The sequence below is a fragment of the Coregonus clupeaformis genome, unplaced genomic scaffold (assembly GCF_020615455.1).
Source record: "Coregonus clupeaformis isolate EN_2021a unplaced genomic scaffold, ASM2061545v1 scaf0823, whole genome shotgun sequence".
Lineage (NCBI taxonomy): Eukaryota > Metazoa > Chordata > Actinopteri > Salmoniformes > Salmonidae > Coregonus > Coregonus clupeaformis.
This window is the reverse complement of record NW_025534278.1, coordinates 64,406-91,953: the sequence shown is the minus strand read 5'-3', so window position 1 is coordinate 91,953 and position 27,548 is coordinate 64,406. Positions and strand designations below refer to the sequence as shown.

The window sequence follows — 27,548 nt, the reverse complement described above, 5'->3', positions numbered from 1 at the left end:
AATCTCACTGCAACTCCCCTCCATGTCTCCGACCACTACTTTGTTTCCTTTTCTCTCTCGCTCTCCTCCCACACTACTCACTCTGCCCCTACACAGATGGTAATGCGCCGCCCAACCTTCGCTCTCTCTCTCCCACTACTCTCTCCTCTTCCATCCTATCATCTCTTCCCTCTGCTCAATCCTTCTCCCTCCAATCTCCTGATTCTGCCTCCTCAACCCTCCTCTCCTCCCTTTCTGCATCCTTTGACTCTCTGTGTCCCCTATCCTCCCGGCCGGCTCGGTCCTCCCCTCCAGCTCCGTGGCTTGATGACTCATTGCGAGCTCACAGAACAGAGCTCCGGGCAGCGGAGCGGAAATGGAAGAAAACTAAACTCCCTGCCGACCTGGCATCTTTTCACTCCCTCCTCTCTACATTTTCTTCATCTGTTTCTGCTGCTAAGGCCACTTTCTACCACTCTAAATTCCAAGCATCTGCCTCTAACCCTAGGAAGCTATTTGCCACATTTTCCTCACTGCTGAATCCTCCCCCCTCCTCTCTCTCTGTGGATGACTTCGTCAACCACTTTGAAAAAGAAGGTTGACGACATCCGATCCTCGTTTGTTAAGTCTAATGACACTGCTGGTCCTACTCACACTGCCCTACCCTATGCTTTGACTTCTTTCTCCCCTCTCTCCAGATAAAATCCTGCGACTTGTGACTGCAGGCCGCCCAACAACCTGCCCGCTTGACCCCATCCCCTCCTCTCTTCTCCAGACCATCTCCGGTGACCTTCTCCCCTACCTCACCTCGCTGATCAACTCATCCTTGACCGCTGGCCATGTCCCTTCCGTCTTCAAGAGAGCGAGAGTTGCTCCCCTTCTCAAAAAAACCAACACTCGATCCCACTGATGTCAACAACTACAGACCAGTATCCCTTCTTTCTTTTCTTTCCAAAACTATTGAGCGTGCCGTCTTTAGCCAACTCTCTTGCTATCTCTCTCAGAATGACCTTCTTGATCCAAACCAGTCAGGTTTCAGGACTGGTCATTCAACTGAGACTGCTCTTCTCTGTGTCACGGAGGCTCTCCGCACTGCTAAAGCTAACTCTCTCTCCTCTGCTCTTGTCCTTCTAGACCTGTCTGCTGCCTTTGATACTGTGAACCATCAGATCCTCCTCTCCACCCTCTCCGAGCTGGGCATCTCCGGCGCGGCTCACTCCTGGATTGCGTCCTACCTGACCGGTCGCTCCTACCAAGTGGCGTGGCGAGAAGCTGTCTCCGCACCACGTGCTCTCACCACTGGTGTCCCCAGGGCTCAGTTCTAGGCCCTCTCCTTTTCTCCCTATACACCAAGTCACTTGGCTCTGTCATATCCTCACATGGCCTCTCCTATCATTGCTACGCTGACGATACACAACTAATCTTCTCCTTTCCCCCCTTCTGATAACCAGGTGGCGAATCGCATCTCTGCATGTCTGGCAGACATATCAGTATGGATGACGGATCACCACCTAAAGCTGAACCCTGGCAAGACGGAGCTGCTCTTCCTCCCGGGGAAGGACTGCCCGTTCCATGATCTCGCCATCACGGTTGACAACTCCGTTGTGTCCTCCTCCCAGAGTGCGAAGAGCCTTGGCGTGACCCTGGACAACACCCTGTCGTTCTCCGCTAACATCAAGGCGGTGACCCGCTCCTGCAGGTTCATGCTCTACAACATTCGGAGAGTACGACCCTGCCTTACACAGGAAGCGGCACAGGTCCTAATCCAGGCACTTGTCATCTCCCGTCTGGACTACTGCAACTCGCTGTTGGCTGGCCTCCCTGCCTGTGCCATTAAACCCCTACAACTCATCCAGAATGCCGCAGCCCGTCTGGTGTTCAACCTTCCCAAGTTTTCTCACGTCACCCCCCTCCTCCACACACTCCACTGGCTTCCAGTTGAAGCTCGCATCCGCTACAAGACCATGGTGCTTGCCTATGGAGCAGTGAGGGGAACGGCACCTCTGTACCTTCGGGCTTTGATCAGTCCCTACACCCAAACGAGGGCATTGCGTTCATCCACCTCTGGCCTGCTGGCTCCCTTCCTCTGCGGGAAGCATAGTTCCCGCTCAGCCCAGTCAAAACTGTTCGCTGCTCTGGCACCCCAATGGTGGAACAAGCTCCCTCACGACGCCAGGACAGCGGAGTCACTCACCACCTTCCGGAGACATTTGAAACCCCACCTCTTTAAGGAATACCTGGGATAGGATAAAGTAATCCTTCTACCCCCCCCCCAAAAAAAAATTGTAAAGTGGTTATCCCACTGCCTATAGGGTGAATGCACCAATTTGTGAGTCGCTCTGTTTAAGAGCGTCTGCTAAATGACGTAAATGTGCCCTTGAGCAAGGCACTTAACCCTAATTGCTCCTGTAAGTCGCTCTGGATAAGAGCGTCTGCTAAATGACTAAAATGTAAAATGTAAATAAGAACGTTGTCTCGCTTATTCTGAGTGTAAAGAATCTAACATTATCTTTTTGAAGCAACGAAACAGGGTTTTTCCGCAGATGCGTAATGGTTTCAACAAGTCTAGCTGATTTCTCATGAAGGGTTCTGCAAGGCCATTGGCGCTGGCTGGTTATAGGGGCAAACTGTCATTTATTAACCACTGTCAATGTTTAAAGAATCTAATTGGTTTCGACCTTACTGTCCCTATTGAAATGATAGCGGCTGAAACCTACGCAAAACATTCAGGAAATCATTTTGAAAACATTATAATAAACAAAGTCTTGTACATCTCCTGATTAAAGCATTTGTTTATTATAGTACACCTAACTTCAACAATTATCCATCCGTCTAATGGGAGATGTTTGGCACTTAGGCTTAATACAACAATAACGTTTTAAGCATTTGTTATCCTCATCTGCCAAGTTTTACCAACTTCAACCCTGAAAGCTAGAGAGCAAACTAGCTACAGTGTGTTGATCATGAATTATACAGTACATGTTATGTGTTGTTGTGTTTTGTGGTTTTTGAAAGAGGGCTGACCACTTGGACGACAGCAGTTAACAAGGTGATGCTCAGGGTGATGGGGGAGGGGGTAGTTATATGTTCAAAGAGTGACTGGTTCTGTATTACACCTACTCTTCCTGTATTTAGTCTCCACAGTAGCAGCCAACACACTCATCCGTCTCTGTGCTCATTCACTTCAAAGATCTAGCATGACAATATCCTCATTCAACCCCCCCACACACAAAGATCAAGGGATCAAGATTGAAGGGAAATGCTCTATGGAGATATTACACTTTTTCAGTGTAAGGCTATGTGCAGTACTCTGTATACTGTACATTCCTAATGAGCTCACCCATTGACCCGAAGTAGTCAGTGGACATCCATTTAAATGCTGTGATCAGCCAATATCCCTCCATTGTCCTGTGATTGACTTCCTCTCTACACCATCGGCCCATAAAAGCCCATCAACGCAGAGTGAGGCTTTTAGACTCTATAAAATGTTTATGCATGCATAACCTCCACACTCTGATTAGGTTATGGAATCATGTTTCTAAGTAGCCAGCCATCCTTTTCTTTCCCGGATTTAACCAGCCCCATGCTTTACAGCATGTTCACATTTGTCTGGAACAACAGCCAGGGCCAGGGATAGACAAGACCTGTCTTGAGTTGTGCCTGGGTTTTTGTTTTCCTGGAATGTGTGGTGATGGGATTTCCCGTCTCCAGGAGAGCTACATTAAGCTTCCCGGCTTCAGGCATGAGTGTGTCTGTGACTCTACCCCTCCTCTCCACACTCTGAGTATTGAGATGAAATGGCACTCCTGCAACAGTGCATCCAGAGAGGACCCACGCTGTCTCAGTTGCAGGGCTCCAGGCTCATGGGGGTTTCAGCAAACCGTGTGGGGCCCCGAGGCACTCTCAACCAGTTCTCAAAGCTGTTGTGATGTCACTGTGGAGTGTCATGCATAAACTGTGTTGAAAGTCTCTCTTTACCTTCTGAAAAGGTGGGGTCAGTGGGATGGGAGGAAATGACTCACACATGCTACCTGACTCCACATTCCAGGGCTAAGAGGATTCTATGCTGGTAGGAGGTGCTAAAATATATCCATATCCTGTCTGTCTGTGTGTCCTCCTTCCTTGTGTTTCATCACCTGTAGAGAGATGGCACACTGACGCTCACTCACCTTTTTGACAGTCCCCTGACTCCTCTCTTTCTTTACATAAGGTGAAAAGTTGCTTGTGCATAGTATTGCCTGGGTCAGCAAAGACTAGAGCAAGGATAGCATGCTGATAAGTGTCCCTGGTGGAATGGCTAGCAGCCCAGCACTTAGCCTAGAGCAAACTAACCACACCCAAGAATCCTGCCTGCCTTTACCTTAATTGTTATTGTTGACACAGAATGTAGGTCGTTCAGCTAACTGCCCCACTGAACTAATCCCACTGACAGTGCTGATGAATGAGTAACTTAAAAACAACCAAGGGTGAGGAATAGCTTGAGAATTTTAGTTGGTACACTGTATTTTTACTTTGCAAGCTTTGATACTGAAATACATGCATAATCACAGTTCCTGTAATTCAAGTGAACATTTTTTTACAGGGGTTTAATAAATTTCAACAAGATACTACTGCCTCCTATGAGCTCACAACCAAGCTGGGCTCATGTAAATGGAATAAGGAAGGTGTGTTATCAAGTTCCATCTAAACAGGGATTTCAGGCTGAGACAGGCTTTAGGGTACAATGGAGGCTCATTGTGTACTGGAGCGAGCAAACCAGGAGGTTTCTTCAACAGCTGTTGACAAGATAGACAGAGAGAAGGTCAGTTTGCTTTCAGATTAAAGGAAGTCCTTAGTGATATATTACCAAGGTTTTTCAATAGTGGTTTTCAATGTTATTGTTTGCATTGGTGACACTCAACAAATGGGTTTGGGGTATTTTGAATAGTGTGTGCCCAGTATTTGTAATAGCTAATGTCATTCAGCTATTTAGATTATTTGGCACAGTAAAAGGAATCACCCAAGATGGTAATTTATGTAATGTATCACTCGAAATATGGACATAACAACATTGACTTTGTCGGCTGCTATTGATACTATAAACATACATAGTGAAACTACAGTTTAAACTGGATTTAAACCTTTTCAAACATGTTCCAAAAGACACAGGTGATTAATTGTACAATTATGGGTTAGGCTTGGCTTGAAATGGTGCATTGGAGATGGTATTCTGAGTCATCAGATGTTACTTATACTGCTACTAAAGATATTAGCTGGAGTTTATCATTTGAGTCTATGGTACAAAGCTGCTTTGCCTGGGATTCACAATTTACATGTGTAAGAGGGCTAATTGAATTGCTGTTTTATCTATGAAACATTTTTGCATAAACATTATTTTGTACTTGGATAATTATTTTCTTGCTTCTGTGTAATTTTACCATTATAGATTAACCTTGTAGTTCACGCAGTCACATTACAGAATTTAAGATGAGTATGCTGCCACCTGCTGGATACATCTGGAAATCCAACATTACACTAAATCGCTGGGCTGCGCCTGTGTTCGTTTAGACGTCTACAGTTTTCCGTACTGTTTCCGGAAGTGGATCGTTCAGTCCCGTGGTCCGCAGTAAAAAACAATAGCACAAACAAATATACCGTATTTATTTTATTTCAACATCACAAATGTCAGGGGGGACCAGTTTAGAGAACGCGAATCCCTTGATTTTTCAACGAACAGGCGAGAGACTTCAGACGGCAAATGACGAGGACGAAGATGTTGCTGATCCCATCGACGACAGAGAAATATTTGATATCCTTTCTGTGTAACGTTAGCTAGCTAAAGGATACATTGAGCTTTCAATGTCATACTAATTAACTTTGCATATGATGCTTCATTCTTTAATAAGAAAGCAAATTACTCAACACTGTGTTATCAGATTTCACCTTAACACGCGCTACATCTCATCAGATCCATTAATGATCCTGAACACCCACTGTCCCTCGAAGAGTTGAATGTCGTGGAACAAGTGCGAGTGCGCGTGAGTTAAACTTCTTTCACAAGTTAGAAGTTCGACACACAAACACATTCGTGTAGCTACTAAGTACAGTAGATAGCCTATACTGTGTTAACCTAATAAAACCATCAACTTTATTTTTCTTTACAGGTAAATGACCAAGAGAACACAGTGGGTGTGGAGTTCACCCCCACTATACCCCACTGCAGCATGGCAACTCTCATAGGCCTGTCCATCAAAGTCAAGCTGCTGCGGTCCCTGCCAGAAAGGTTTAAGGTGGGTGAAATAAATTATGTCTGCTTCCGGTGAGCTGTGAGAGCAAGCTTTAATATTGTTTAATTGCCTGAACATTTAACATTAACATAGTGGGTCATGTCTGTCAATGCCTAATCATATCTCTGCAGATTGACGTGCACATCACTCCTGGGACGCATGCCTCAGAAGATGCAGGTAAAGTGACATGCCTCTGAAGTAACTCAACATTGAGGCTGAGACCAACAATCACACCTTCAAGACGACTGCGTTGTAGACTGCCCTTTTTGAGAAGCCCTAATATCAATTTTACAGTAACAGTGATACTGAGGCTCTGAATTTTCACTTTAAAATGTAAGTCAAACAAAAACCAATGACTGCAAAGTTAAGCAAACCATAGAACCCTATGCACAAGGACTACATTTAGCAATTTCCACAGAAAATTTGACAAAAACACATTTACTTGAACTACAATTTTGGTAACAGAATGACAGTTTGTTCTTTTTTTTGCCGTCATTCTGCTACGGAACTTTACATCTGGACTGTTCTTCAAGTAAATGTGTTTTTGTGGAAATTGTTCAAAGTAGTCCTTGTGCATAGAGTTGTATGGGTTGTTTAACTTTGCAATCATTGGGTTTTGTTTTAGATATATCTTAAAGTGAAATATCTGAGTCTCAGCATCACTCAGTTACCGTGGAATTGCCCCTGACTAAACCCTTTTGTTTTTGCTTTGTTCCAGTCAACAAACAGCTGGCAGACAAAGAGAGAGTGGCCGCTGCACTCGAGAACTCCCAGCTTCTGGAGGTGGTCAACCAGTGTCTGATATCCAATGCAAGGACAGGCTGACCCTCCTGATGTATCAATTGAAAATTCTCCTTAGTCCAGGACTAGGCTTAATGTTTCTCTCCTGACAAGCTAACTGGACTGGTTGTTCAGTTTATGTTGAGTAAATGGCAAATGTATCACCTATGCTGCCGTTGTATTCTTTTCATCTAACATAATTCCATTGTATCATGTTTGAGTCCATGCTGTAGGCAGAAATACTAAACGGACACTATAGTTTTGCACTATTATAGACAAGCATTGTATCCTTTATTTTACTAGTAAAGCAATAAAATACAGGATCATATCATATTTCATTGAAAATATACCTGATGTTAATGGCATTTGCAAAGAGAACAAAGAAAATGCATACATCTCTAATAAATGAAGTGATCTCAAAGAACACAATGACATGTAAGACCAAAGACTGGGGAAGTGGCCCTGACACTAAATAAGAAAGGCCTTAGTTTATAACATACGTCTGGGGAAAAATTATATATAGTATAATACTTGTGCCATTGGATTTCCATCAGATGCCTTATTTCATATTTGTCAAAAATACAATAAAATATGTGAAATAGCATTTGATTTGTAGCGTTTTTTCTCACATCTCATGTGGTTGTAAATAAAAGAAATGACTTGATATAAAAACAAACATTTTAGACAGAACATTTATATGTTAGTTTAATGATATACATTTTGTCATTAGATTTGTCTTTACGTATTTTACTATGACAGTGAAATAAGTATTGTTCTTTTCAAATTCTCTTGAAGGAGCCTCTGAGATTCTCATTGCATAAGCGATGAGCTGGTCCCACAGGGTCAAAGGCTACATTTCCTAACTATGACATCAGACAGCAGAGTGGCGCAGCGGAAGCGTGCTGGGCCCATAACCCAGAGGTCGATGGATCGAAACCATCCTCTGCTATACCTTTTACATGTCGACAATTCAGCAAAAAAAAAAAACAGTCATAAAATATATAATGTAGAACGCCTTTATGCAATATAAATTATACCTAAATACAGTTATGCTTTGACAAAATGAAGAGGGTTTTGTTTTCAAATAATGTGTTAAAATGTTGTTCATAAACAACACTGTAACTTATATAATACATAAACTATAACTAATAGAATGGTTGATTTAGACCACATTAATATTGCATCATCCGGAAAGGTACGTGCAAATGTAATATGTTCACTATCACCCTCTCATGGACAATGGATGAAATAACAGGTCATTTTATCCGAGCAGTTCTAGAATTTCCATTACCCATTGAGAACCTGTGTATGTTAGCAAGTAGACTCCCGATCAACTGAGGCTCCTTCTCGTACCTGTAGTCAGTAAAAGGTTAGCCTAATTTTAATAAAAATTCTAACTAAAAGTATGTGTGAGTTTGTCAGGGGACCAGCAGATGGCAGCATTGTCTTTCTAGCAGTTTAAAATAGAACGTGTGAGTGATTATTCCAACGATGTGGGGGCATTTGTCACTCCCTGTTAGAGAAAGATGAGTAGAAAATATTCATGGTCCCGAAGCCAACGAAATACACCGGACAGGCAACCACAGACTGAAAAATTATGAGTAATTGTTATGGGGCCAGATTGAGCAGTGAAGCCGAAATAGCTCAGTTGGGAGAGCGTTAGACTGAAGATCTAAAGGTCCCTGGTTCGATCCCGGGTTTCGGCAGGAAATCTTTTTGAGACAGTTCTAATTTAGGTTGGTTGGGAGATTATCGTTTGGTCCTCCATCCTTCCTCCTTGACCCAACCTGGTCTCAGAGCATTTCATATTATTCTGTACATATATCAAAGATACACCATTTAGTGTATTTTACGTTTAATATTGTAGGTATTATTTGTGGATGTCCATCATCCATTTTGTATGATATGTTATGAATTACAATTGGTATGATGTTACGAATTTCCTAAATGTACTATACCTTACAAATTAGTAAAATGTACCATGTGTTAAGATTTCGCAAAACCTATGATGTTACTAATTCCAAGATGTGTTGCACAACTGACTTAATTCGTTTTGATAACTTTATACATTTATTTTGGGATCCAACACTGTAAACTTAATTTGCCTGATGACGCACAAGTGGAGAAGGAGCTTCTCATTTCATACAAGCCATTTTCATCCAAGTCGACTCTCCTTGCCTCCTCTCCTCGATACCTTTGAGCTTTTTCAAAAGGAGGTGAGAGAGGACGCAGGAGAGAGGACGCAGGACTTGAACAAATCTATTTGTGAAAAGGCCAATAAGTTAGTCGGCGAACGGAGGAGTGTCCTCGCCTGCTTGACAGCCTCCTCCCAGAGAGGAAGCACAACAGTATCCTATCTGAGTCCTTCGCAGAAGAGTTTTGAGATCTCCCATACCCCCTTTGAATCAGCTGTTGTTTACTGGGAGCAGAAAAGCACGCACATATTTAAAAACAATATGCTACTCTATAAAATGTTTAGCACAACTAGCTACTGTACATGTATTTTTACTACTTTACACATGTAATTTGTGATTAAACCCTTGTAGCCTAAACGTTGCATGACGACGCCCAAGTGAAGGAGAGTCTCATTACATTCAAGTGCATTTGTTTCCACATTTCCTCCCCTCCCCTCCTCGGTTACCTTTGACCTTATTCAAAAGGAGGTGAGGAGAAGATGAAGGAGTTGATCAAAACAATTGAGGATCTCCCCTACAGGTAGATGCCATCTCCTGACAATTGAAATGCAAAACAAGACACCTTCTGTTCTCTGTAAACATGGACAACAGAGCTCAGTAATTGCAGTCCCCTTGACAATGAAAGGACATTTCTGGTTACTACAACCAATCATATCAGCGTCTGCAACCAAGAAATAACCAAGAATTGCACTCGCCAACCAATCGGAGATGCCAGTGCAACCAAGAAGTAACCAAGAATTGACCAATGAGAACAGAGGTATATAATTGTCCGGAACTACTATAGAAGAGGAGGGTCTCTCATCCCCGAACATTTCATTCAACAGTAACGTTTTTAAACATTCACAGCTTATGTGATATTTTTCTGAAATCAGAAGTTTTGTTGTCTGCTGTTTTCGATTGGAATATCTAGCACTAGCAGGTAAAATCAGTGTATTAGGCTACATCACGTTAGTACAGTTGGCTAACAACTTAGTATTACTGGACAGTATTTACAGTAACAGTAGCTAGCTGCGTGTTTTGACAGGTTGTGAAAATAGTTTGTCACATCATCATCAAAATAGTCTAATGACAGCCCCAATATTATCCTACTAGCCTTAAATCATTGTGTGATTTTATGGTAGGCCTGTTTTGTCACACCCAGCTAGCTAACATTAGATACTTTGAAATTACTTAACAAACACTACAGCTAGCTAGCTGTTGATATTGAATAAACATGTACTTGCTTATGCTTGTGTGTGTGTGTGTGTGTGTGTGTGTGTCTGTTCTAATGTGCTGAGCAAGTTGAGATGTTAGGCAAAGGTTAAACACTATTCATTTAATGTTCCATCTATACACCCGATCTGCTCACTGTGATTAAATGTTGAATCTTATAGTCATAATTACAAACTTTCCCCCTACGTGAGAATGCTATTCATTGACTACAGCTCAGCATTCAACACCATAGTGCCCTCAAAGCTCATCACTAAGCTAAGGATCCTGGGACTAAACACCTCCCTCTGCAACTGGATCCTGGACTTCCTGACGGGCCGCCCCCAGGTGGTAAGGGTTGGTAACAACACATCTGCCACACTGATCCTCAACACGGGGGCCCCTCAGGGGTGCGTGCTCAGTCCCCTCCTGTACTCCCTGTTCACCCATGACTGCATGGCCAGGCACGACTCCAACACCATCATTAAGTTTGCCGACGACACAACAGTGGTAGGCCTGATCACAGACAACGATGAGACAGCCTATAGGGAGGAGGTCAGAGACCTGGCCGTGTGGTGCCAGGATAACAACCTCTCCCTCAACGTGACCAACACAAAGGAGATGATTGTGGACTACAGGAAAAAAAAGAGGACTGAGCACGCCCACATTCTCATCGACGGGGCTGTAGTGGAACAGGTTGAGAGCTTCAAGTTCCTTGGTGTCCACATCACCAATGAACTATCATGGTCCAAACACACCAAGACAGTCGTGAAGAGGGCACGACAAAGCCTATTCCCCCTCAGGAGAGTGAAAAGATTTGGCATGGGTCCTCAGATCCTCAAAAAATTCTACAGCTGCACCATCGAGAGCATCCTGACTGGTTGCATCACCGCCTGGTATGGCAACTGCTTGGCCTCCGACCGCAAGGCACTACAGAGGGTAGTGCGTACGGCCCAGTACATCACTGGGGCCAAGCTTCCTGCCATCCAGGACCTCTATTCAAGGCGGTGTCAGAGGAAGGCCCGCAAAATTGTCAAAGACTCCAGCCACCCTAGTCATAGACTGTTCTCTCTGCTACCGCACGGCAAGAGGTACCGGAGTGCCAAGTCTAGGTCCAAAAGACTTCTCAACAGCTTCTACCCCCAAGCCATAAGACTCCTGAACAGCTAATCATGGCTACCCGGACTATTTGCACTGCCCCCCCCACCCCATCTTTTTACGCTGCTGCTACTCTGTTAATTATTTATCCATAGTCACTTTAACTCTACCCACATGTACATATTACTTCAACTACCTCAACTAGCCGGTGCCCCCGCACATTGACTCTGCAAAGGTAGCCTCCCTACTGTTATTTTATTTTACTTCTGCTCTTTTCTTCTCAACACTTTGTTGTTGTTTTATTCTACTTTTTTATTAAAAATAAATGCACTGTTGGTTAAGGGCTGTAAGTAAGCATTTCACTGTAATGTCTGCACCTGTTGTATTCGGCGCATGTGGCCAATAAAATTTGATTTGATTTGATTTCCATAGCAGACATGAAGCGGCCCATCTTCAAAAAGTTGCCAGATGGGAGCCTTGCCCTGAAAGACACATGCCTTTGTCTGTGCCCTTGACACCTGTGCCCGGCTGGGCCTCTGTCTGCAGACTGGTCTTATACGAAATGGATGATGGACATCCACAAATTAATGCATCCCATACATATCATACTAAATGGATGCATCGGATTTAGTTACAGAACAATATGAAATGCTCTGTGACCACGTTGCTGTCTGTGACCTCCACACCTGTGCCCGGCTGGGCCTCTGTCTGTGACCTCCACACCTGTGCCCGGCAGGGCCTCTGTCTGTGACCTCCACACCTGTGCCCGGCTGGGCCTCTGTCCATCCTCCACGTCTATGCTCGGCTGTCCCTCAGTCCATAGTTTATGCCTGCCCATACCATAACCCCACCGCCACCATGGGGCACTCTGTTCACAACGTTGACATCAGCAAACTGCTCGCCCACACGATGCGATACACGCTGTCTGCCATCTGGCCGGTACAGTTGAAACCGGGATTCATCTGTGAAGAGCACATTTCTCCAGTGTGCCAGTGGCCATCGAAGGTGAGCATTTGCCCACTGAAGTCGGTTACAACGCCAAACTGCAGTCAGGTCAAGACCCTGGTGAGGACGATGAATGCACAGATGAGCTTTGTGCAGAAATTATTTGGTTGTGGAAACCCACAGTTTCATCAGCTGTACGGGTGGCTGGTCTCAAGACAATCCCGCAGGTGAAGAAGCCGGATGAGGAGGTCCTGGGCTGGCGTTGTTACAAGTGGTCTGTGGTTGTGAGGCCGGTTGGACGTACTGCCAAATTCTCTAAAACTACGTTATGGTAGAGAAATGGAAGATTAATTTATCAACAGCTCTGGTGGACATTCTTGCAGTCAGCATTCCAATTGCACGCTCACTCAAAACTTGAGACATCTGTGGCATTGGGGTAGCCTATCCGAGCCGCATTGGTTGAGTAGTATTGTACAAAAGCAACTTGAAGATTTCTTATATACAGTATACAGTTGAAGACGGAAGTTTACATATACCTTAGCCAAATACATTTAAACTCAGTTTTTCACAATTCCTGACATTTAATCCTAGTAAAAATTCCCTGTTTTAGGTCAGTTAGGATCACCACTTTATTTTAAGAATGTGAAATGTCAGAATAATAGTAGAGAGAATGATTTATTTCAGCTTTTATTTATTTCATCACATTCCCAGTGGGTCAGAAGTTTACATTCACTCAATTAGTATTTGGTAGCATTGCCTTTAAATTGTTTAACTTGGGTCAAACGTCTCGGGTAGCCTCCCACAAGCTTCCCACAATAAGTTGGGCAATTTTGGCCCATTCCTCCTGACAGAGCTGGTGTAACTGAGTCAGGTTTGTAGGCCTCCTTGCTCGCACACGCCTTTTCAGTTCTGCCCTCAAATGTTCTATAGGATTGAGGTCAGGGATTTGTGATGGCGACTCCAATACTTTGACTTTGTTGTCCTTAAGCCATTTTGCCACAACTTTGGAAGCATGCTTGGGGTCATTGTCCATTTGGAAGACCCATTTGCGACCAAGCTTTAACTTCCTGACTGATGTCTTGAGATGTTGCTTCAATATATCCACATAATTTTCCTTCCTCATGATGCCATCTATTTTGTGAAATGCACCAGTCCCTCTTGCAGCAAAGCACCCCCACAGCATGATGCTGCTACCCCCGTGCTTCACGTTTGGGATGGTGTTCTTCGGCTTGCAAGCCACCCCGTTTTTCCTCCAAACATAACAATGGTCATTATGGCCAAACAGTTCTATTTTTGTTTCATCAGACCAGAGGACATTTCTCCAAAAAGTACGAATTTTGTCCCCATGTGCAGTTGAAAACCGTAGTCTGGCTTTTTAATGGCAGTTTTGGAGTAGTGGCTTCTTCCTTGCTGAGCGGCCTTTCAGGTTATGTCAATATAGGACTCGTTTTACTGTGGATATAGATAATTTTGTACCTGTTTCCTCCAGCATCTTCACAAGGTCCTTTGCTGTTGTTCTGGGATTGATTTGCACTTTTCGCACCAAAGTATGTTAATCTCTAGGAGACAGAACGCGTCTCCTTCCTGAGCGGTATGATGGCTGCGTGGTCCAATGGTGTTTATACTTGCGTACTATTGTTTGTACAGGTGAACGTGGTACCTTCAGGTATTTGGAAATTGTTCCAAGGATGAACCAGACTTGTGGAGGTCTACAATTTTTTTTCTGAGGTCTTGGCTGATTTCTTTTGATTTTCCCATGATGTCAAGCAAAGAGGCACTGAGTTTGAAGATATGCCTTGAAATACATCCACAGGTACACCTCCAATTGACTCAAATTATGTCAATTAGCCTATCAGAAGCTTCTAAAGCCATGACATCACTTTCTGGAATTTTCCAAGCTGTTTAAATGCACAGTCAACTTAGTGTATGTAAACTTCTGACCCACTGGAATTGTGATACAGTGAATTATAAGTGAAATAATCTGTCTGTAAAAAAATTGTTGGAAAAATGACTTGTGTCATGCACAAAGTAGATGTCCTAACCGACTTGCCAAAACTATAGTTTGTTAACAAGAAATGTGTGGAGTGGTTGAAAAACGAGTTTTAATGACTCCAACCTAAGTGTATGTAAACTTCTGACTATTCCTTGCACAACTACTTACTTACTCCTCTTCATTCCCTATGGGACATTTAAGGATATAAGACTATTCCTTGTGACATAGGTTATTATTGTGTTATTACCATTTTACCGTTTATTTTCAAGGAAAATACCTGACAATGCCAGAGCCAGGCTGCAGAGCCTTATACTACGAATGTAATTTGAGGAGTTAGCAAGGTCACTTTGGTCAACTCTGAATTCAACTTGGGATAACTGCTACCAATAAAGTAGCTTGCCTTTTAGCCAGGTACATTTCAACGTTACCGAAATCTTCAGATCTAACCTGCTCCGAGGCAGGCTAACTCAGGGCTAACTTTACATTTATCATGAATGAAGAGTCTGAGCCGCGAGTTGAGGCCCAATTAAATCAGATTCCCGCCCTCTCGCGAACATGTTTATCATCATCTGCTTCAATTGAGGAAGACTGATTAAATACTTTATTAATAAACGGTGTTTTTGTGTGTTAAATAGTCATGTTAAAATACTGATCACATAACACATTTAGCAATGACAAATGCATTTGAAACTTCAGGCACAGTAAAACTTTTGTACGACTTACTACAATTATTTAATAATAGGAGTGGGGGAAAAAAGCTGCTCCTGCATTGATAACCACACCAATGTAATAAAATAAAGACGGTGCTTCTAAAAGTATATTTCACACGATAGCCTGCTGAATTTGCAAGATAACTTTTCTTACTATTCCTACTATTCCCAGTAATGAAGATGCACTTGGACACTGGAGAAGTAACAAGCACCGTTTCCCCATCCTAGCTAAAGCTGCGCACAAGTATCTTGTGAGCGCCTTTTCAGTGCAGCTTCACACATTGTAGACGAAAAAAGAAACAGACTCTCTTGTGACAAAGCCGAGCAGGTCCTCTTTGTGAAGAAAAACCTCCCCCAAATGTTAAAATTGTAAATGGGCAGTAATATTGTAACCCTGCCATCTAGAGTCACTGGGGGAAAAAATGACTAAGCCCAATGGCTTTTCTGTTGTTTATTCATGGCTGGTATAGGTCAAGATTTTCATTTAATTTAAAACAATGCAGTTTTGTTAATTTCCTGAATGAAATATGAGATGATGTGTTGTAAATTTGCTCGCATTTTCACAGACGCTCTTATCCAGAGCGACTTACAGTTAGTGCATACTTGTTTCATACTGGCCCCCCGTGGGAATCGAACCCACAACCCCGGAGTTGGAAGAGCCATGCTCTACCAACTGAACTACAGGAGGGCTAGTAAAGTGAGATGAGCACATTTGAAAGTTGTGCCATTTATAGCAGTTTATGACATTGCCTAGAGACAGTATTTTTTTCAAGCAGTTAAAGCTAAAATGACTAACTACATTTTAGTTTAAACCAATATTTATTTCAAAGCATTTTTAAGTTTCTCCATACAGTCAAGATTGGATAGTAAGAAGAGCCACCAACAACCTAACCATTTTTGTAATACGTGGCAGCTAAAATATTTGTCTCATGATTATCTGCTGTGCGATAAAATACATTCATGGTTTGTAATTTTTCTCATGTACAAGTTATTAAACAATCTGTTCCTAGCTAAACAAATGAACACGACACTTTGTTTAAACTATTTAACTGTACTAGAATGCTTAAAAGGCCGCTAAAATTTAAGATATCGGTTATCGGTATTGGGGTTTTTTGGCAAGGAAAATATCGGTTATTGGTATTGGCCAAAAATGTCTGGTATGTGCTGATGCAGCACAGCGTTATGTAGGTTGTAATGAAGGTAAATATCAATTTACAGGCATATTATAATGACATCGGCGAATATATTGATACGAATCCGATTAGGTTTAGGGTTAGAAAAATAAACTACAAAATGTCGCTATATTTGTAGTTCACAATTTATCCGGTTTAGGGAAGAAAATATGTCATTACATTTACATAAAACATTTCAGAAAAAACGGATATTGCATAAGCAAACGTCAACGTGATTCAAATTAAAGACAAATGCAGCTACAATAATTTATGAATACTATCAAAAAGTAATAATACAAATCTGACAGGATCGGTTGGTTAGCAAGAAGACTCCTTTTCGTACCTGTAGTCAGTAAAAGGTTCGCCTAATTTTTATAAAAATTCTAACTAAAAGTATGTGTGAGTTTGTCAGGGGACCAGCAGGTGGAAGCATTGTCTTTCTAGCAGTTTGAAAAAGAACGCGTGAGCGATTATTCCATCCATATGGGTTCGTTTTTTACTTCTTGTTGGAGAAAGATGAATATAAATATTCATGGTCCTGAAGTAAACTGAATCCACCGGACAACCAACCGCAGATGACAAATAGTTATGTGGGCAGTTAATAGTTATGGGGTCAGCTTTCTATGTACAGCCGAAATAGCTCAGTTGGGAGAGCGTTAGACTGAAGATCTAAAGGTCCCTGGTTCGATCCCGGGTTTCGGCAGGTCTTCTTTTTGAGACAGTTCTAATTTGGTGAGCAGTGATTGTAGGGAGATTCTCGCATGGACAAAATACTATCCTCTCCTCAACTCCTCCATAATTTCTCCGTGACCCGACCTGGTCTCAGAACATTTTATATTATTCTGTACATATATCAAAGACACTCCATTTAGTATGATCTGTTACGTTTCAAATTGTATGTATGATTTGTGGATGTCCATCATCCATTTCGTATGATATGTTATGAATTACAATTCGTATGATGTTACGAATTTCCATTTTTTTTAATGAATTAGCAAAATGTACAAAAGGTTAAGATTTTGCTAAACATATATGTTATATTCCAATTTGTCTTGCACAATTGACTTAATTTGTTTTTATGACTTTACACATTGATTTTGGGATCCAACCCTGTAAACATACAGTACCAGTCAAAAGTTTGGATACACTTACTCATTCCAGGGTTCTTCTTAAGTTTTACTATTTTCTACATTGTAGAATAATAGTGAAGACATCAACACTATGAAATAACACATATGGAATCATGTAGTAACCAAAAAGGTGTTAAACAAATCCAAATATATTTTATATCCAAATAGCCACCCTTTGCCTTGATGACAGCTTTGCACACTCATGGCATTCTCTCAACCAGCTTCATGAGGTAGTCACCTGGAATGCATTTAAATTAACAGGTGTGCCTTGTTAAAAGTTAATTTGTGGAATTTAATGTGTTTGAGCCAATCAGTTGTGTTACGACAAGGTGGGGCGGGGGACTGTCCTATAGGACTGTCCTATAAGACATAAAGGACAGTCAATCCGGAAAATGTCAAGAACTTTGAAAGTTTCTTCAAGTGCAGTCGCAAAAACCATCAAGCGCTTTGATGAAACTGGCTCTCATGAGGACCGCCACAGGAATGGAAGACCCAGAGTTATCTTTGCTGCAGAGGATAAGTTCATTAGAGTTACCAGCCTCAGAAATTGCAGCCCAATAAATGCTTCACAGAGTTGAAGTAACAGACACATCTCAACATCAACTGTTCAGAGGGGACTGTGTGAATCAGGCCGTCATGGTCAAATTGCTGCCGAGAAACCACTAGTAAAGGACACCAATAAGAAGAAGAAGAGACCTGCTTGGGCCAAGAAACACGAGCAATGGACATTAGACCGGTGGAAATGTGTCCTTTGGTCTGGAGTCCAATTGGAGATTTTTGGTTCCAACCGACATGTCTTTGTGAGACGCGGTGTGGGTGAACGGATGTAACGATCCCGGCAGTCTGAGTCGGGTCCTGTCTGTGGACTAGTTGTTCTGCTCGTGATCTCCAGTTTCCCGAGGGTTCTGGAACGCTCCGGGGAGCTCTCTTGATTTCCGCACCTGCATCCCATCAGCAATCTGCACACCTGGTCCTGATCATCACCCTTCTTAGGCTCTGGCCTAACATCCATTCCCTGCCGGATCGTTAGCCATGAACAGTAGGTTTACCAGAGTATCAGTCTTAGAGCTTCTAGCGTTAGTTTTGTTGTTTTGCACCTTGTTGGTTTGTTGTTTACTTACCTCCGTTTTGTTCCATCTGCAGTCACTCGTCCGGAACCTTCATCCAACCTCTGCCTGGTGGTCGGCGGCTGCCGAGCCATGATCGGATCAACCACTGCACCCCCCAACAACTAATCAACGCCGCCCGCTCTGTTCCCTGGATTACTCAGCATCACTCTTGAATTTGTAAATAAACACTCACCTTCGTTTCAACTTACCTTGTCCTGGTCTGCTTCTGGGTTCTGGCTTTGTAACTCGTGACAGAACGATCCGGCCAGTAATGAACCCAGCGGACCTGGACTCTGTTCGCCATGCCATTACCCATCAGGAGAAGATGTTGGGCCATCATAGCACGGAGCTACAGGAGATCGCGTTGGCAGTTCGGAACCTTTCTACCGGTCTGACGGAGGTCCAGAACCAGCGCCAGTTTCCGGTGGAGGATCCACTACCGGTTTCACCCATCTCGCCTGCCGCGTCTGGAGCGGTGTCCTTCCGTGAGCCCAAGGTTCCGACGCCGGATAAATATGAGGGGAGCTGGGAAGATGCCGTTCTTTCCTTATGCAGTGTGGGTTAGTGTTCGATCTACAGCCCTACTCTTATGCCACAGACAAGGCTAGGATAGCCTTTGTGATTGAGTTGCTGCGTGGTCGAGCGCTGGAGTGGGCTTCAGCCGTTTGGGAACGACAAGACCCCTGCATGGCTTCATACCAGGGGTTCACGGCCGAGCTGAGGAAGCTTTTCGACCATTCCGTCCGAGGGAGGGACGCAGCTAGGCGCCTGTTTTCGCTTCACCAAGGAACTCGCAGCGTGGCCGACTTCGTGATCGAGTTCAAGACGTTGGCTGTGGAGAGTGGGTGGAATGAGGAGTCTCTGCAAGCGGCCTTTTACCAGGGTCTGTCGGAGCAGCTCAAGGATGAGTTGATCTCCTATCCGGAGCCTAGTGACCTGGACAGCTTGGTAGCTTTGTCTATTCGGGTGGATAATCGAGTCCGAGAGCGAAGGAGGGAGAAGCAATGGGGTCCGTCCAATCGATCAGCTTCTCAGTTCCCAGTCGGGTCGGGTGGTGGACCAGAACACGTCGATCATTCTCCACCACAAAGGATTAGTGGAGAGGTCCTCTCTCCCGATTCTGAACCCATGCAAGTGGGGCGGCACGGGTTAACCAAGGAGGAGCGTCAACATAGACGTAAGACCAACTGCTGCCTCTACTGTGGTAGCTCGGGACATTACATCTCCACTTGTTCCCGGCGGTCGTCAAACTGCCCGGCTCGCTAAAGTTGGGAGGACTTTTAGCGAGCCAGTTTCAACCTCTCAGTACCTCTGTCAGACCCCGTTTCCCGGCTACCCTTGTGAACAGGAATCAGAGCTTAGCGATTAACGCTTTTATCGATTCAGGTGCCGATGGAAGCTTTCTTGATGCCGAGTTGGTGGAACAGCTGGGGCTTTCCAAGGAGCAATTGCCGGAAGCCATTGAAGCGACCACTCTGAACGGCAGTAGTCTGGCACGTATCACGATGAGGACTGAACCGGTTAAGATGCTGTTGTCGGGGGAATCATTCGGAGATGATTTCATTCTTCATTCTGCCGTCTTCCCATGTTCCTCTGGTCCTTGGATACCCCTGGCTGAAGGAACACAATCCCACGTTCGATTGGGTGACGGGCAAGGTAACGAGTTGGAGCCTTGATTGTCATGCTAACTGTCTCAAGACTGCCTGTCCCCATTCGGTTCCCAGTCAGGTGATTGAGGCTAAACCCCCAGATTTGTCCCTGGTTCCCGAGACATATCACGATTTGGGGGAAGTGTTCAGTAAGCAGAAGGCTCTGTCACTCCCTCCCCACCGACCATATGATTGTGCCATCAACCTGTTCCCTGGAGCTGTCTACCCCAAGGGAAGGTTATACAGTATCTCCCGCCCTGAACGTGAGGCTTTGGAGACCTACATCAAGGAGTCCCTAGCTGCTGGTCTCGTTCGTCCCTCGTCATCACCCCTGGGGGCAGGATTCTTCTTTGTGGGTAAGAAGGATGGCTCTCTTCGACCGTGTATTGATTATCGGGGGTTGAATGACATCACGGTCAAGAACAAGTATCCCCTGCCCTTGATGAGTTCTGCCTTCGACTCCTTACAGGGTGCTACGGTGTTCACCAAGCTAGACCTACGCAATGCGTATCACATGGTCCGGATCAGAGAGGGAGACGAGTGGTTGACGGGTTTCAATACACCGATGGGTCACTTCGAGTATCAGGTGATGCCGTTTGGACTGACCAATGCTCCAGCGGTATTCCAGAGTATGGTGAACGACGTCCTGAGAGATATGATCGGTCTCTTTGTGTTTGTTTACCTGGATGACATTCTGATCTTCTCGAAGGAACCTTCCGACCACGTCCAGCATGTCCGGCAGGTTCTGCAGCGATTGTTGGAGAATCGCCTGTTCGTGAAGGCCGAGAAGTGCGAGTTTCACGCCCACACGACATCCTTTCTCGGGTACATCATCTCCAGGGGAGAGATTAGGATGGACCAGGAGAAGGTTAGAGCGGTTCTGGAATGGGCCCAGCCCGGTACGAGATTGCAGCTCCAGAGATTTTTGGGGTTTGCGAATTTCTACCGCAGATTCATCCGGGATTACAGCCGTGTGGCCGCTCCGTTAACGGCCTTGACTTCCAGTATCAGGAGCTTCAAGTGGAATCCGGAGGCGGATCGAGCGTTTCTGGATTTGAAGAGGCGATTCACCAACGCACCGATTCTCTCTCAACCGGACACGGCCCGTCAGTTCATCGTTGAAGTGGACGCGTCTGATGTGGGAGTTGGCGCCATCCTGTCGCAGCGATGCTCCACGGACAGTAAACTCCATCCCTGCGCCTACTACTCGTCGCCTTTCGCCTGCGGAGAGGAATTACGATGTGGGTAACCGGGAGCTTCTCGCGGTGAAACTTGCCTTGGAGGAGTGGCGCCACTGGTTGGAGGGCGGAGCAGCCGTTTATTGTCTGGACTGACCACAAGAATCTTGCTTACGTGCAATCGGCTAGACGTCTCAACTCCCCGTCAGGCCAGGTGGTCGTTGTTTTTCGGACGATTCAATTTTTCCCTGACGTTCCGACCTGGATCTAAGAACGGCAAGGCGGACGCCTTGTCTCGGATGTTCTCCAAGACGGAGGAGAGTGGGTCCAAGACCGAGACAATTCTCCCCCGGAACTGCGTCGTGGGAGCTGTTAGGTGGAAGATTGAGGAGGAGGTGATGGCGGCTCTTCGGACGCAGCCCGGTCCCGGTAACGGTCCACCCGGTCGGTTGTTTGTGCCTGAGTCGGTTCGTCCTCGCGGTCCTCAAATGGTCCCACGCCAGCAAGATGGCTTGTCACCCTGGCGTGGCTCGGACAATGGCGTTTCTTCGCAGACGTTTTTGGTGGCCTGCCATGGCCGAGGATACTCGGGGGTTATGTTGCTGCCTGTCCAGTGTGTGCGCAGAATAAGAGTACCAATCGGCCCAGCTCTGGACTACTTCACCCCCTTCCTATTCCCCGGCGACCATGGTCGCATCTGGCCCTGGACTTTGTCACTGGGTTGCCCGCTTCTGAGGGGAACACGGTCGTTCTGACTATCGTGGACAGATTCAGCAAGTTCGCCCACTTTGTGCCAATTGCCAAGCTTCCCTCTGCCTCGGAGACGTCCGAGATCCTGGTTAGGGAGGTTTTCAGGGTCCACGGGTTGCCCAGTGATATCGTTTCCGACCGTGGCCCTCAGTTTACCTCTGCTGTCTGGAAGTCCTTCTGTTTGGCCATTGGAGCTACAGTCAGTCTCACATCTGGTTTTCACCCCCAATCTAATGGTCAGGCGGAGAGAGCCAACCAGAAGATGGAATCCACGCTTCGCTGCCTGGCCTCTTCCAACCCCACCTCCTGGGTCTCTCAGTTGCCTTGGGTTGAGTATGCCCACAATACTCTCCCTACATCTGCCACTGGGATGTCTCCCTTCCAGTGCCTGTATGGCTACCAACCGCCCTTGTTCCCTTCTCAGGAGAGGGAGCTCTCAGTGCCTTCTGTTCAGGCCCATATTCGTCGTTGCCACCGGACCTGGCATCGGGCCAGAAAGGCACTCCTTAGAGTTTCGGACCGGTATCAGCTCCAGGCGAATCGTCGCCGGATCCCCGCTCCCACCTACACCATCGGAGATAGGGTCTGGTTGGCCACACGGGATCTTCCTTTACGGACTGAGTCTAGGAAGTTGTTACCGAAGTTCATTGGTCCGTTTGTGGTGGAGAAGGTGATCAATCCGGTGGCAGTTCGACTCAAACTCCCGAGGACGCTCAGAGTCCATCCCACCTTTCATGTCTCCTGCCTCAAGCCTGTTTTCCTCAGTCCTCTGTTGCCTCCTCCGCCTCCTCCTCCTCCTCCTCGGATGATCGGAGGTGGTCCTGCCTACACGGTGCGACGCATCATGGATTCCAGACGGGCGGGGCCGGGGTTTCCAGTATCTCGTGGACTGGGAGGGGTATGGTCCTGAAGAGAGGAGTTGGATTCCGCGGCGACAGATCCTAGATGCTGACCTCATCCGTGACTTCTACCGCCTCCATCCTGGCGCTCCGGGGAGTCCGCCCGGTGGCGTTCGTCGGAGGGGGGGGTACTGTAACGATCCCGGCAGTCTGAGTCGGGTCCTGTCTGTGGACTAGTTGTTCTGCTCGTGATCTCCAGTTTCCCGAGGGTTCTGGAACGCTCCGGGGAGCTCTCTTGATTTCCGCACCTGCATCCCATCAGCAATCTGCACACCTGGTCCTGATCATCACCCTTCTTAGGCTCTGGCCTAACATCCATTCCCTGCCGGATCGTTAGCCATGAACAGTAGGTTTACCAGAGTATCAGTCTTAGAGCTTCTAGCGTTAGTTTTGTTGTTTTGCACCTTGTTGGTTTGTTGTTTACTTACCTCCGTTTTGTTCCATCTGCAGTCACTCGTCCGGAACCTTCATCCAACCTCTGCCTGGTGGTCGGCGGCTGCCGAGCCATGATCGGATCAACCACTGCACCCCCAACAACTAATCAACGCCGCCCGCTCTGTTCCCTGGATTACTCAGCATCACTCTTGAATTTGTAAATAAACACTCACCTTCGTTTCAACTTACCTTGTCCTGGTCTGCTTCTGGGTTCTGGCTTTGTAACTCGTGACAACGGATGATCTCTTCATGTGTATTTCCCACCGTAAAGCATGGAGGAGGAGGTGTTATGTTGTGGGGGTGCTTTGCTGGTGACACTGTCTGTGATTTATTTAGAATTCAATGCACACTTGCAGCGATACGCCATCCCATCCGGTTTGGGCTTAGTGGGACTATCATTTGTTTTTCAACAGGACAATGATCCAACACACATCCAGGCTGTGTAAGGGCTCTTTGACCAAGAAGGAGAGTGATGGAGTGCTGCATCAGATGACCTGGGCTCCACAATCCCCCCCACCTCAACCCAATTGAGATGGTTTGGGATGAGTTGGACCGCAGAGTGAAGGAAAAGCAGCCAACAAGTGCTCAGCATATGTCAGAACTCCTTCAAGACTGTTGGAAAAGCATTCCAGGTGAAGCTGGTTGAGAGAATGCCAAGAGTGTGCAAAGCTGTCATCAAGGCAAAGGGTGGCTATTTGAAGAATCTCAAATATAAAATATATTTGGATTTGTTTAACACCTTTTTGGTTAGTACATGATTCCACATGTGTTATTTCATAGTTTTGATGTCTTCAGTATTATTCTACAATGTAAAAAATAGTAAAAATAAAGAAAAACCCTTGAATGAGTAGGTGTGTCCAAACCTTTGACTGGTAGTGTAATTTGCCTGATGACGCGCGAGTGGAGATGGAGCTTCTCATTCCATACAAGCACTGTGGTTCTACATCTGCATTGCTTGCTGTTTGGGGTTTTAGGCTGGGTTTCTGTACAGCACTTTGTGACATCTGCTGATGTAAAAAGGGCTTTATAAATACATTTGATTGATTGAAAGCCTCCTCCCAGAGAGGAAGCACAACAGTATCCTATCTCAGTCCTTAGCGGAAGAGTTTTGAGATCCGCCACATCCCCTTTGAATCAGCTGTTGTTTACTGGGAGGAGAAAAGCATGCAAATTTTTTAAAACAATATGCTACTTATCTTTTACTCTATAAAACGTATTGCACAACTAGCTACATGTCTTTTTACTACTTTACACATTTCATTTGTGATTAAACCCTTGTAGCCTAAATGTAATTTGCACGATGAGGCTTGAGTGAAGGAGAGTCTCATTTCCTTCAAGCGCATTTGTTTCCACATTTCCTCCCCTCCCCTCCCCTCCTCTCCTTGGTTAGCTTTGACCTTTTTCAAAAGGAGGCGAGGAGAGGATGGAGGAGTTGAGCAAACCAATTGAGAATCTCCCCCTACACCTAGACGCCATCTCCTGACAATTGCATTGCAAAACAAGACACATTTCAGTTCTCTGTAAACATGGACAACAGAGCTCAGTAATTGCAGTCCCCCTGACAATGGTGAGTCAAGGACATTTCTGGTTGCCTCAACCAATCATATCGGCGTCTGCAACCAAGAATTGACCAATGAGAACAGTTATATAATTGGCCGGAACGTCTATCATCTCTGTCTCTACCATGCCAACATTTCATTCACCAGTGAAGTGCATTGGGCTACATCACGTTAGTACAGTTGGCTAACAACTTAGTATCCCTGTACAGTATTTACAGTAACAGTAGCTAGCTGCGTGTTTTGACAGGTTGTCAAAATAGTCTAATGACAGCCCCAATATTTCCATACTAGGCTGAAATCATTGTGTGATTTTATAGTAGGCCTATGTTTAGTCACACCCAGCTAGCTAACATTAGATACTTAGAAATTACTTAACAAACACTACAGCTAGCTAGCTGTTGATATTGAATAAACATGTACTTGCTTATGCTTGTGTGTGTGTGTGTGTGTTCTAATGTGCTGAGCAAGTTGAGATGTTAGGTAAAGGTTAAACACTATTAATTTAATGTTCCATCTATACAGTGCTATGAAAAAGTATTTGCCCCCTTTCTAATTTTCTCTACTTTTGCATATTTGTGATACTGAATGTTATCAGATCTTCAACCAAAACCTAAAATTAGATAAAGGGAACATAAGTGAACAAATAACACAACAATTACATTTTTATTTCATTTATTTCATAAACAAAGTTATGCAACACCCAATTCCCCTGTGTGAAAAAGTAATTGCCCCCTTACACTCAATAACTGGTTGTGCCACCTTTAGCTGCAATGACTCCAACCAAATGCTTCCTGTAGTTGTTGATCAGTCTCTCACGTCGCTGTGGAGGAATTTTGGCCCACTCTTCCATGCAGAACTGCTTTAACTCAGTGACGTGTGGGTTTTCAAGCATGAACTGCTCGTTTCAAGTCCTGCCACAACATCTCAATTGGGATTAGGTCTGGAGCAATTTTCATGTAGACTTGATTGTGTGTTTTGGATCATTGTCTTGCTGCATGACCCAGCTGCGCTTCAGCTTCAGCTCACAGATGGATGGTCTGACATTCTCCTGTAGAATTCTCTGATACAGAGCAGAATTCATGGTTCCTTCTATTAAGGCAAGTCGTCCAGGTCCTGAGGCAGCAAAGCATCGCCAATCCATCACACCACCACCACCATGCTTGACCTTTGGTATGATGTTCTTACTGTGGAATGCAGTGTTTGGTTTTCGCCAAGCATAATGGGACCCATCTCGTCCAAAAAGTTGACTCAAGTTTGCCAAAAAGCACCTGGATGATCATCAAGACTCTTGGAAGAACGTTCTATGGACAGATGATTCAAAAGTATAACTTTTTGGACGACATGGTTCCAGCTAATTTGCAACTATTTACTACTTTTTAGCTACTTACCCTAAACCTAACCTTAACACTTTTAGCTAACCCTAACCTTAACTCTTCAACCTAACTCCTAACCTTAACCCTAACCCAGAGTTAAAGTTAGCCAGCTAGCTAACATTAGCCACCTAGCCACCCCTAGCTAACATTAGCCACAACAAATTGGAATTCGTAACATATCATACATTTTGCAAATTCCTAACATACTGTACATTTAGCAAATGTGTAACTTATCATAGGAATTGTAATTCGTAACATATCATTCAAAATGGATGATAGACATACACAAATTAATACTAAATCAATATATTGGATTTAGTTACAGAACAATATGAAATGCTCTGTGACCACGTTGCTGTCTGTGACCTCCACACCTATGCCCGGCAGGGCCTCTGTCCATCCTCCACGTCTATGCTCGGCTGTCCCTCAGTCAGCCCCCTGTCCTCCTTATGGGCTGGGCAATCTGATGGAGTCAGCTGTCAGTCTCTCTCTATTTTCAGTTAATTATATATCATTGTAATTATTTGTGTTCTATTTGTTTGTCCATCTGTGGTGTTTATTTAACTGTATTACTATTTTTCAAGCTTATAAAGCATCATTTTTCAATGATGTATTATTCAACAGTATTCTCCCCTTCCACTTAATTCACTCTGCGCACAAAAGCCCTTAGCTGAATGCTCTAATTACATTTTGATCAATTCATGTCAGTCTTTGAATGCTCCATTGTATAAACTACACTGAACAAAAATATAAACGCAACATGCAACAATTCTAAAGATTTTACTGAGTTACAGTTCATTTAAGGAAATCAGTCAATTAAAAATAAATTCATTACATGCTGACTAGACCTCGATCGCGCGTATGTTGATTTTGTCAACCCACACTAGACGCAATCAGGACACGCAGGTTGAAAAATCAAAATGAACTCTGAACCAACTATATTAATTTGGGGACTGGTCGAAAAGCATTAAACATTTATGGCAATTTAGCTAGCTAGCTTGCTGTTGCTAGCTAATTTGTCCTGGGATATAAACATTGGGTAGTTATTTTACCTGAAATGCACAAGGTCCTCTACTCCGACAATTAATCCACAGATAAAAGGGTAAACAGAGTTTGTTTCTAGTAATCACTCCTCCTTCA

At 44.6% G+C, this 27,548-nt stretch overlaps 2 protein-coding genes and 2 non-coding genes across 4 annotated transcripts in view; all 4 read left to right on the top strand.

The window, feature by feature from the left end:
• LOC121559215 (GTP-binding protein RAD) overlaps positions 1 to 27,548 on the top strand; it is an 81,007-nt gene that overhangs the window by 43,679 nt on the left and 9,780 nt on the right. The window lies entirely within an intron of this gene.
• Positions 5,535 to 7,629, top strand: LOC121559218 (cytosolic iron-sulfur assembly component 2B). The gene is made up of 5 exons (XM_041872504.2): positions 5,535 to 5,767; positions 5,917 to 5,996; positions 6,123 to 6,248; positions 6,377 to 6,422; positions 6,964 to 7,629. Exons 1-5 carry the CDS (start codon positions 5,641 to 5,643, stop codon positions 7,068 to 7,070), a joined length of 486 nt encoding a protein of 161 aa, XP_041728438.1. The 5' UTR covers positions 5,535 to 5,640; the 3' UTR covers positions 7,071 to 7,629.
• Positions 8,659 to 8,731, top strand: trnaf-gaa. The gene has a single exon. It is a non-coding gene; the product is annotated as a tRNA-Phe (tRNA).
• On the top strand, positions 16,957 to 17,029 carry trnaf-gaa. The gene has a single exon. It is a non-coding gene; the product is annotated as a tRNA-Phe (tRNA).

Bases quoted from the DNA above. Each gene is read 5' to 3' on its own strand.
- LOC121559218 (XM_041872504.2), top strand. From the start codon at position 5,641: ATGTCAGGGGGGACCAGTTTAGAGAACGCGAATCCCTTGATTTTTCAA. The intron at 6,249-6,376 runs GTGGGTGAAATA...ATATCTCTGCAG, and splicing joins CCCTGCCAGAAAGGTTTAAG to ATTGACGTGCACATCACTCC. The intron at 6,423-6,963 runs GTAAAGTGACAT...GCTTTGTTCCAG, and splicing joins GCATGCCTCAGAAGATGCAG to TCAACAAACAGCTGGCAGAC.